The sequence below is a fragment of the Hevea brasiliensis genome, chromosome 9 (genome assembly GCF_030052815.1).
Source record: "Hevea brasiliensis isolate MT/VB/25A 57/8 chromosome 9, ASM3005281v1, whole genome shotgun sequence".
Classification (NCBI taxonomy): Eukaryota; Viridiplantae; Streptophyta; class Magnoliopsida; order Malpighiales; family Euphorbiaceae; genus Hevea; species Hevea brasiliensis.
In genome coordinates, this window is record NC_079501.1 from 15,360,599 (window position 1) to 15,371,643 (window position 11,045).

The 11,045-nt window shown below is 33.7% G+C and overlaps 3 protein-coding genes across 4 annotated transcripts; all 3 read left to right on the top strand.

Moving 5' to 3' along the window:
- The first annotated feature begins 828 nt into the window (after positions 1 to 828).
- Positions 829 to 1,575, top strand: LOC110642214 (uncharacterized). Its single transcript, XM_021794169.2, has one exon. It carries the CDS (start codon positions 1,057 to 1,059, stop codon positions 1,435 to 1,437), a length of 381 nt encoding a protein of 126 aa, XP_021649861.1. The 5' UTR covers positions 829 to 1,056; the 3' UTR covers positions 1,438 to 1,575.
- Positions 1,576 to 3,334: 1,759 nt separating this feature from the next.
- Positions 3,335 to 5,323, top strand: LOC110642215 (uncharacterized). Its single transcript, XM_058152135.1, has 5 exons — positions 3,335 to 3,342; positions 3,513 to 3,726; positions 4,633 to 4,775; positions 5,088 to 5,220; positions 5,309 to 5,323. The coding sequence occupies exons 1-5, from the start codon at positions 3,335 to 3,337 to the stop codon at positions 5,321 to 5,323; spliced, it is 513 nt and encodes a 170-aa protein (XP_058008118.1).
- Positions 5,324 to 7,092: 1,769 nt separating this feature from the next.
- LOC110642212 (probable prolyl 4-hydroxylase 10) lies at positions 7,093 to 10,638 on the top strand. 2 transcript variants are annotated; one of them, XM_058153121.1, is made up of 8 exons: positions 7,096 to 7,422; positions 7,510 to 7,594; positions 8,053 to 8,150; positions 8,265 to 8,362; positions 9,111 to 9,240; positions 9,331 to 9,518; positions 9,710 to 9,798; positions 10,351 to 10,638. In XM_058153121.1, exons 1-7 carry the CDS (start codon positions 7,226 to 7,228, stop codon positions 9,781 to 9,783), a joined length of 870 nt encoding a protein of 289 aa, XP_058009104.1. In that variant the 5' UTR covers positions 7,096 to 7,225; the 3' UTR covers positions 9,784 to 9,798; positions 10,351 to 10,638. The 2 variants fall into 2 exon arrangements, with proteins under 2 accessions (XP_058009103.1, XP_058009104.1); XM_058153120.1 differs by having other exon boundaries at positions 7,093 to 7,594.
- Positions 10,639 to 11,045: the final 407 nt, after the last annotated feature.

Sequence of the window (11,045 nt, forward strand, 5' to 3'; positions counted from 1 at the left end):
AATAAATAAGACTTCTATAAACATTAATAGAAGACTGGCACTAGAATTAACGAGATTAGACCAGGCGTAAGGGGTACCTAACACTTTCTCTTTACGTATCCACTATACTGAATCTAGACATTAATTGGGCTATGGTAATGACGGTTATGGAAATAATTAGCAACTCCATAGATAAGAATTACTTGTGCATAACAATTGTATGTAAACAACCACCCTTTTTTGAATTTCTTGCGTGTGTAGGATTAAAATTGCATTTTTATGATACAGTTTAATAGAGGAATAATAAATAAGACTTCTAAAAACATTAGCAAAGGATTGGCACTCAAATTAACGAGGTTAGACCAGACGTAAGTGGCGCCTAACACCTTCTCCTTACGTACCCACTATCCCGAACCTAGACATTGAGCTATGGTAATGACGGTTATGGAAACTCTGCAAGGAGTAAGTTGTCATAATGACCCTCGGAAGAAATACTGAATATGTCTCGGTTATTACTATGCCTTCTTGACATAAATCTTTGGTACCGTGATAGTGTTATGAGAAGACAGTACTTACCAGTAATTTGATTCTATTAAAATTATATGAAGTGCAAATAGTACTTAAGTGACACTATTGTGACTCAATCATCTTTTATGGGTATTAACTGATATATTTTATATAATTATAATGAATGATATTGCGTCTTACTACCCCTACTCCCACATATACAACAAAAAAAGTGTAATTTTAAAACAAAACAAATTTCAATAGTTTTTAATAAATGTATATATAAAATCAATTTTCGTTTTTTCTCCAAAAAAAAAAAAAGAAAAGAAATCAAGTTTCTTTTCAGTTTTTAAGCCATCTAGATGGTAATACTAGCCTAGTCGTGCGAAGTGCCGGCGACGTTCTATGGAACCTTCAAGCGACGCGCTTTTGAAATTTCTAACATAAAGCCATCTTCGGCTTTTCGCCTGGCCAATACCGTCGAAGCCTAGACAAGGAAATTTCGACGCCAAGCCAAAACCCCTTATATATTATTACCCTTCTCCTTATCGCCCGCGTCAATACCCATCAATGGCTTCCATTTATACCTGCACAGAATGCGGTGCGAATCTCAATTTAAACACCGCCTGTCTCTATCCGCCGGACTTCTACTTCGAGGCAGGGAACAAAGGCACGCTCTCCTTCTCTTCGATTGACTCCACCAAGTTCAGGTTCGAGAAGGAGGACAAGATCAGACCATTTTTCGAGACTGTTAATTACTGGGGAATTCAGAGAAAGAGGACCAAGATTATATGCAATAGCTGTGGACGACTTGTGGGTTATGTTTACGATGATGGCCCTCCTCTCACCGATAGCCCTGGTCAGTTTCATATGGGTCCTAGTCAGGTCATCCCTCGGGCACCCAGGTACCGCTTCAAGACCAAGGCTCTTAGGATCGCATCGGAAACTTGAGAAGGTTCATGGGTATTTGTTCCTGGGATAGTTGTATACTTGATGATGAGTGTTATAATTGGAGAACTTCTATTTTGTGTTTCAATTCGTGTATGTGTGCTAGACAAAAATTGAAACAATTTTTTTCTTTTTTTGAAATAGTTACATGTTTATGTTCATTACCTTGTTCCTTGGCGTTTAAGGTTATAAATACATGCTTTCCGCTATGAATTGATCGATTATGAATTATATACTGGCCTATTAGTTCTGGATGAGTTGAAGATGGTTCTCTTGTCTTCAAATATATAGAGAATGATTGTACATTGCTCTAAAGAGAACTGTTTTGCTTGTTTGGCCTGAAGCATGCCCTAAGAAAGTATTGACAGCATTCCAAATTTCAATGATTTGAATGGAGCTGACATGGGAGATTTGATTTATGAAGTTGGAAGAACTGTTTTGTGATTGGTCATTCAACTCCCCTTCCCATGCCCTCCATCCTTCTGGCCTCTCTTGCCTACTGGCAAGTTTAATTATTCATTTTAGTTTCATGATCATAATTGGCATCAGAACTTAAATTTGTATACATGAAGTCTTGACGAGATTGAAATTTGGAAGATGTGAGACAAAGAAGCCTATTCTCTGCTTAATGCTGTATTTGTCTCGTTTATTCTGTCACCGGACAAAATTAGTTTTCCCTTGTGTAACTCTGTATAGCAGTTCTTGCATTGTCATAACTTACAGGAATGAAGTTCCTGGGTTCCTTACCTGCCTTGCATATTTGTTTAAGAAGTGGTGCATGAAGTAATTAAATGCTATGGGAAATATTTCTAGGTTGCGTTTTGGATATGTAGGCATTTGCGATGAAAGAACTTGAACTTAATTAGTTTTAATGTACAGTTTTGGGTTGGGTAGATTCATTTAATGGGTACTAAATTAATTTATGTGGATTTTAACTTATTTGAGTATGAATTTAAAACAATTACGAAAGAGATGTAATTTCGCATATTGTAAGATTTGGTTTAACCTTATGTCTTTTTAAATATTTTTCTTATAAATTTATTTTTTTAATTACACAATTCGTACTAAAAACAATCTTAAATTTTAAATCTCTCTATCCAATGCACCATTAGTGGAAAGTGGTTGGCACTGGGTAGTTTTCTGTGTTTGATGTCACTTGAACTTTTTCTTTGGTTCCTGAATTGCAAACCATTCTTTTAGCTGGGAGAAGAATGGAACTCTGCAGTCTCCACTTCTGGTGGATCTGCTTATGTTTATCAACCAACATTTTGGCATGTACCTTCTATTACTATATTTCAAAATTAATGGTAGTCATTATGATGATTCAAGAAATTGGTTAGTTACAAGGATAACAAAGGATGAATTATAGCTGTTGTGTGTGTGTGTGTGTGTGTGTGAGAGAGAGAGAGAGAGAGAGAGGGAGAACGCCATATCTTTGGGTTCATGCAAGATTGGGGGGACAAGAATTTATGTAGCATCTGTATCAAATTTCGTTTCCGAGTTTTGCCTTCTGCCTATGGATGGTAGTTCTATTCATGAGATTGAACTTAGCCAATAAATGGTTATTTATATTATTCTTGGCAACTGTTGATTACCAGGACATCTCTGCCTACGTGGGTGGGTGGGTGGATGTGTTTGTGTATTTATTATAATTTTTAATAGAGACTTATGTGTCACCTTTCTTGAATGTGGAGCTCTGGGTGATCCATACCCTTAGCCTGTATTCCTTTGCCAGTTACTGGAATATTAAATTATATCTACCATTCAATTTTTATTTGCCTAAGGTAAGTCAATTTTTATTTGCCTAAAGTCAGTCAATCCTTCATTTGCCTGAAGCTGTTCACATGCAAGAACTTCTGTATATTGATATGCTCTTAAGTCATAACCGACCTTCGTATAAATGATGAGGCATGTTTAACCAAGGAATTGTGACCAGCAAGCCAATCTAACTGAAAGTTAGGTTGGATAGGTAGCTCTGGAGGGTTCTTCATGGAATTAGCTCTTCATAACCTTGATTGATGTCTCCATTTTTTGTAGTCTCTTACTTCAGATAGTAGCATAATTGACAATTGAATCAGCCAAAAGAATGAAGCAAACAAACCTCAAAACAGAAAATGGCAGCACAAAAACAAAACCATCAATTCCCCCTCCACCCCCACCGCTGCCACTTCCTTCTGGGCTCGAAAAACTGCTACTATAAGCGTGACTAATCAGGAGATTGCTAAGTTTTGGAGGCAGAAGCACATTGAAGAAGAGGATCACCTCTTTGCTGCTGAAAAGGCAGCAGCACGGGTCAGTGCTCGCAATCTCACTGTAAAATCTCATACTTACATTTGAATTTTCTGATTCATCATTCATCACTCGCCAGATACACATAAAACACTACTGAGATTTGTTTTTAGGCCTTTTATTCAACTGGGTATTTGTTGCTGATAATTTGTTCAGGTAATTGTTTTTGGCCTATAAGAGAAGGCTGTGCCAAAGGTCGCCTTCTGATTCATGTTGGTTGGTTGCGTCTATGGACTATGGCTACCATGGGGTTGATAGTGCTGCAACTACCCATCCATTTTCAACTTAAGTCCTGTTTGGCATTGAGTTTCAGAGTCCGAAACTGTTTTTCTGAATAAAAGTACAATTTTATATGCAGTTGAGAAAAACTGTTTGAAAAAAGCTATTTTGTTATTTTAATGTTATTATGACTAAAACTGATCAAATTTAATTTTTAATTATTTTTTAACACTCTCTAACTAGTATATTTAAAAAAGTGATTTTATCAACAGCAGTTTCAACAGCAATGTTAAACTGGCCCTTAGTTAAACAAACTAATTTTCTATAAGGAAACAATTTAATAGGACTTGTATGGATTTCTTTGAGCTGTGTTTGTTTCAGAACTTGCAAATATGACTGCAACCGGTTATCGCTTCTAAGGTCCAAGGCAAAGCATATGAGGTTTAGAGGTGAATCATAGACGTAAGCTGCCAAACCTGAACATAAAGGTGATGCCCTCTTGTGGTCAAGTGTGGCAATTTGCCTGGTAAGTGGTAATAACCACATGCCAGTGCTTGATTACTGGAATATTGCGCGCACAGAACTAAACTGGTCCCCGTTTCTTTCAGCTTAGCTCATAAAACACGGTGAGTGATGGTGACACCTGAATTCCTTGACTTGCTTAACTGACTGAAGGTTTGTTTGGCGTAGGAAGAGGACTACAAGCGATTTGAAGAGTCTTTGAAAGATGAAAATGGCACCAGAGATACTAAGGAGTACAACATTAACGCCACCCTTAGTAGTAGTACAAAAGATGAAAACAAGAAGGAAGTGCGTGTTGGCATAAAGGATTGGTTAGTTGACTTTCTCTAATAATAGTGCTTACTGATTCATGAAAATTAGATAAGAGGAAATTGAAATTTTTGCAATCTCAAATGTATTGACCACTAATAATGAGAATTAATCACTTTTGAGAAGATGTAATGCAATCACAATTACATTTGATGTCTCATTATATTATTTGGTTGAATTATATTAAAAAAAAAAATCTAATGTAAATGCAATGTCCATTACATTACATAAATTAGTTTAGAATATGTAATGTCCATTACATAAAAGTTCATATTAAAATTATTGATACTCTTTGATATAATCATCATGCGCAGGTGGACCAAGAGCAAGTATGCATACTTGAATCAACCAGCCATTGAATTAATGGTTCCTGCAAAAAGAAGTTCCAACTACGTTCCAAATGGTTTCTCATTTAATTCCACTCCCCTCTGTAACATCTCTCTTGGGGTCTTTTAGCTCCGTTGCATTGCTTCTATTCATTATCCAACAAAGTTAATTGGTTTCTATGCATGATTTGTGCCGTTTTCTTTTGCAGAGGTATTGCTTCTAAATAAGTGTTCTTGCACACCCTATTTTTAAAGGACATAATGAAAAAGAAAAAATGTTTCCTTGTAACATATGAAACTAGCCTACTTACAATAGATTGATGTTTCCTTTTACAGACTGGATGTGAATTGCTTTTGATTAAACAAAGAAAACACTAAAGACTATGTTTATTAACTGCAACAGAAAGGTTATTTAGCAGGCAACTTGATCTTAAATAGTGTTTGTAACACTTTAAAAAGGATTCCATGGATAGAAGTAGAGAGCTAAGTCAAATGCTTAATCATCTTCTTAGTTGGCATGCTTAATTGGAAGGAAGTTTCTGAGAAGACTTTGCTTTATCTTTCTTGCCTAACTTTTGTTTGAACAACTCTCTGACTGCTCTTTTGTTTCTATTCGCTCAAGGATATGGATCTCTATCATACACAAGAGAGCTTAAAATAAATAAATAAGAACTAACAATTTAATATTTTATAAATTATGAATAACTTTACAAATAAAATAGGAATTTTTTTTTTCATAAACTTATTACTAACTTTACTCTTTATTTATTAATGAAAATTTATAATTTATTTATTATATTTTAGTTTTTAATGTTTTAAAAATTAAGTTACACTTTAATTCCCATATTATCATATTGTAAAATATTTTAATCCCATAAAACCAATCAAAATTAATAATATTAAAATAATAAAAATAATTAAAGCATTTATTATGAGAAGAATTTTTGAAGATTTAGCTTAGATAAGTAGGTAACTTGTTAGAAAGTGGTCCAAGAAAAGGCCTTGTCCTGCACGATTGAAATGCTCATTAGCAAATTAGTCGGTGGAGAATGAACAACTATTAGTGTAATTTATTAAATTAAAAAAAAAAAAATTTCCCAAGAGTTTGGCACTACTGCTCCATTTATCCTGATAAAAAATATTATTTTTTATAGTAAATCTATGACTTTTTATTAAAAATTAAATTTAAAATTTCATAATTTTAAAATAATTCACAAATTTTTAAATTAAAGCTCATTAATATAAAATCTTTGCATTTATCATAATCAAATCTATAAAACATGGCAGTATATTGATTGCAATTTTTCCCTTTTTGAGCCTAACATGAGCTTAGTGATATAAGTATTTTAAAAACTTGAAATTAATAAGTGAATTATGAGAAATAAATTTGATTGTAAAAATTTTATGCCTATAAAAATACAGAAATATTTGAGATGTATATTATCTATAGTAGATATTTATTTAAAAATAAAAATAATTTGTCAATTAAGAATAATTTGATTAGTTTTTTCAATTTTAAATTTGAATTTATCCGGCTATTTATTATAAGATAATTTATAAAAAAAATTTATTAAATAATAAAATAAAATAAAATAATTTGACTTGATTTCATTAAAACAAATTTAAAATAAAATATCACCCGAAAATGAAAAACTCTTTAATTTAAAATTATTTACGGCCAGAACATATATATTTTATACATTTTTTCATATATTTTATTAAATAGAACATATATATTTATACATTTTTTCATATATTTTATTAAATAGAACATATATATTTATACATTGGTAAAATTAAGTAATAAATGAAATAAATTAGATAGCTAATAATATTTAAAAACTTCAATTCAAGTAATAATTTTTATTTCTAAATTTTAAAATTGTAATTCAATGTATATAACAAAGTCAACTAAGAAAATATTAAAATTAAGAAAGAAATTAAAAAAAAAACTTAAAATTGTTTTGATATCAAGAATATAAATAAATAAAAAGCGCGTCTGGGAAGACAGAGTCGCTTAGATCTTGCTTGCTCAAATTCTATCTCTGATCTCTCTCGTCCTGTCAAACATCGATCTCTTTAGAGTTTCAGTTTCGAATTTGGATCTTCGAAGCTCGATCAAAGCAATGGCGAAAGGTAGATACTCTCGCCTTCCAGCTCGAAAATCATCGTCGTCGACGATGATTCTGACTCTGCTCCTCATGTTCACATTCGTCATTCTCATACTTCTTGCCCTCGGAATTCTCTCTATTCCTAGCAATTCCGGTGATCCCTCTCGCAAGGCCAACGATCTCAGCACCATCGTCCATAATAAAGTGGACAGGTATGGTGTTTTTGCTGTGATGTTAAGTTCTGTTTTGTTGAATTGGAATTGGGATCTCGTTATTTATTTGATTGTGTGTAATTGCAGTATCGAGGGAGACGATGGGGGACAAGAACACTGGGCTGAGGTGATCTCGTGGGAGCCTCGGGCTTCTATCTATCATAATTTTTTGGTCAGTTTCAATTTTTTTTCCCTTTGTATTTCTATTGAATTTATGACTTAGGATTACCGCTTTCAGTTGGTCTTTTGAATTCTTCTATGTTTTGAGATTGGCAAAAAAATGCCATGTTCAATGTGGTTTAATGGGATTTCTTAATTCTTATTTAGTTCACTTCAGAGTTTAGAGACACATGCAATATATATATAATTTAATCTGCTGTTAACTGGGCGATAGAGAAATTCGTGTGTTTCTGGATCCCGTACTGAAAGTTTAAATTATGAAGAATTTTGGAAATTACGGAGTCCTGTCTTTCTTGTTTCCTTTACAGTTTAAGCTCGTATAACTCCCAAGTTTGTTCTTCAGATTGAAATGTTGTTGATTAGCATCTTTGATCTGTAGCTTAAATTTAATGCTTAGCAAGTGATACCATCTATAGCAGCCACTGAAATTTGGATGATTATTTTGGGCAGAGCAAAGAGGAATGTGATTACCTGATCAATCTAGCCAAGCCTCATATGCAAAAGTCTACAGTTGTTGACAGTGAAACTGGGAAGAGTAAAGATAGCAGGTGAGATTTCTCATCCTCTTTTTCGTGTACTACTTAAGTTCAATATTGTGGATGGGCATTTTCATTAATCTTCTTTTCATCATCTTGCTTATTTTCCAAATTATTGATTTGCAGAGTGCGAACAAGCTCTGGCACATTCCTTCCAAGAGGTCGTGATAAAAAGATAAGGGAAATTGAGAAGAGGATTGCTGATTTCACCTTCATACCTGTAGGTATGCAGTTTGAGCTCCATTTGTCTCTTATTTTTTAACTGCACCTTGTTTCCTCAATAAATTTGCCTTCTGCTTTCCTGTGCTGCCTGTCTCCCTCCTACTCCCATCCTTTTTTTTGGGCACTTATAATATTATTTGTTTGTGGTCAACTTCTATTACTATTCACAAATTCTTTATATTTTCATTTTTTTTTTTGGTTTTTGCCTTAAATCAATTTCACTTTTGGATGGTAAGAAACTTAGCAATTGGTTAAGTACATGAGTGCAATCTTGTAAGCTGAAAAAGATGACAAGGTGCATATGACCTTCTTGTAGACTTGAGAAGGTATATGTGCTGCTAACTGTAACATTATTTGCTCATCTTTGGAGGGATGAGGAGAAAAAAGTCAGTTTTCAGCATCCACAATAAGAGCAACACATAATTGATCACACCTTTTTATTTTTTTCAACTTTTTATTTGGTGCCACAGTCATCAAAATAAAGTTGAAATGAAATCCACCACACCACAAAATTGGAGTCAACAAGAGTTGATTAATTTCAATTCAAGTTCTTGGATATATTATATTTAACTTCACCTTAACACAAGTTTAAGAAAAAAAATCAAGGATTTTATAAATCTAGAAACTAGGGTTCCATTCAAAGGCTACATTTTCTTGTAGTTTCTGTTTTTCATTATGATTTAGGTGAATTATGATGTTTTTGTGGCTACAAGTCATTATTAAGCCTATTTATGCCAATGCAATGTACAGAACATGGGGAAGGACTCCAAGTTCTTCACTATGAAGTTGGGCAAAAATATGAGCCTCATTTTGACTACTTCATGGATGAGTTCAATACCAAGAATGGGGGTCAACGCATAGCAACTGTTCTTATGTACCTGTAAGTGGAGATGTTTTCTTTGTCAATGTATTTTATGTAAGTTCTCATTTGTTCATTGTGTAATATTTTCCTTTTCACTATTACATGCAGCTCAGATGTTGAAGAAGGGGGTGAGACAGTATTTCCTTCTGCCAAAGGGAACTATAGTGCTGTGCCTTGGTGGAATGAGTTGTCTGAATGTGGAAAAGGAGGGCTTTCTGTTAAACCAAAGATGGGCGATGCATTGCTTTTCTGGAGCATGAAACCTGACGCCTCTCTGGATCCTTCGAGCCTGCATGGTTAGTACAGTTATTAGCTAACAATCTTTATGGTTAGATTTCGGTTGTATACATGCTGATGTCCCTGGGCATACCTCTGCATTATTAAATGAGAAGATATGCTCTTTGCATCTAGTAGTTCATTTTCTTGCTCAGTTTAGTGATCCAATCTTTAAACTATTGATGAATTGATTTTTTTTCTTTCCATTCAGGTGGTTGCGCAGTGATTAAAGGGAATAAGTGGTCAGCTACCAAGTGGATGCGTGTGAATGAGTACAAAGTCTGAACTATACTCTTAAAGGTGACTATCAGTGCCCAAAATAGAGTATTAACAATCTTATTATGTGCAGTTATTTTCTTTTAATTACTGCCATTACTATTTATTAGAGTTTATACTGATTGGCAACAAATATCTTGTTTTTGCATAAGTGTTGCTGGACAAACTTGTAGTATTGAGGAAGAATATTAATAGTTGTGATACTAGTGAGCAGTGGTGAATGTGGGGAGTGTATTGACATTTTATTGACAGATTGTTTTGGTTAAGGCGTTAAGCAATATTGTGTCTTAATTTCTTGTGAATTCATTTTCTCCCTTTAAACGGAACGAGCTGTAACTTTCAAAACTAAGAATCACCGATGATTTATGAGGTTAAGTTTCTGCTGCATAATTCATGAAGCTAGTTTACTTTCATTGGGTCAAACCTATCATGGACAATCAAGCCAAGTAGCCTCCACTTTTCTGTATCTTGGTCTTATTCCTTAAAGCATTGTGTTTATTGTTTTCTTCCTGTGCAGTGTGCACTGCCAAAAATCATATTTTGATCCCTTAGCATCGCTGCTTTTCTTTTGTGCAGTTAATTGTATGACTAAACATCTGAATTGTAATATGCCACTCCTGAGAGCGAGCACCAGCACCAACGGACGCTGAGTAGGCGTGTAACCTACTTGTATACAGCTGAGCATAAATTTTGATATTCCACCGTTGGGAGCCTTTCATTGGATAGTTTTATTTACGGTAAATCAGAATTAGGTTGAGCATTTGAGTTGCTGATACAGAAATGCTCATGACCTAATTTTAACTGAGATTATATTTGTTTTGTCCAATAATAAATTTCTATGGAAGTATTTGTTTTATCCATTAATACATTTTTGTGGAAGACAATGGCTCCCCCTTTTAATCCAAACTTGGTTAGTTGGTTAATTTGAGATAAAGGCTTAATTGAATTGAGTTAAGTTGAGTTGAGTTGGTTAGTTGGTTGTACACGAAAACCTGCATCGCAAGAATCGTGGAGAGTTGTTGAATTTAAAGATCATTTATTTGTGGATTAATTAAAGAAAATTTATGAGTTTTTATAATATACCTCGTGATTTTTATTTGTTTCAAAATTAACAATTTTGGTCTTTATAATCTGTTAATGAGTATGCATTTTAATCTTTTATTATAGAATTACAAATTTTTTGTCGTTGCCGTCCTTGACACTTCAAAATAATCCACAATTTAGTAACTCAAATTCTTTAAACTCCTTGAATTTCTAGCAATGCTGACTAG

Bases quoted from the DNA above. Each gene is read 5' to 3' on its own strand.
- LOC110642215 (XM_058152135.1), top strand. The intron at 3,727-4,632 runs GTCAGTGCTCGC...TGTTTGGCGTAG, and splicing joins CTGAAAAGGCAGCAGCACGG to GAAGAGGACTACAAGCGATT. The intron at 4,776-5,087 runs GTTAGTTGACTT...CATCATGCGCAG, and splicing joins CGTGTTGGCATAAAGGATTG to GTGGACCAAGAGCAAGTATG.
- LOC110642212 (XM_058153120.1), top strand. From the start codon at position 7,226: ATGGCGAAAGGTAGATACTCTCGCCTTCCAGCTCGAAAATCATCGTCG. The intron at 7,595-8,052 runs GTCAGTTTCAAT...TATTTTGGGCAG, and splicing joins CTATCTATCATAATTTTTTG to AGCAAAGAGGAATGTGATTA. The intron at 8,151-8,264 runs GTGAGATTTCTC...ATTGATTTGCAG, and splicing joins GGGAAGAGTAAAGATAGCAG to AGTGCGAACAAGCTCTGGCA.
- LOC110642214 (XM_021794169.2), top strand. From the start codon at position 1,057: ATGGCTTCCATTTATACCTGCACAGAATGCGGTGCGAATCTCAATTTA.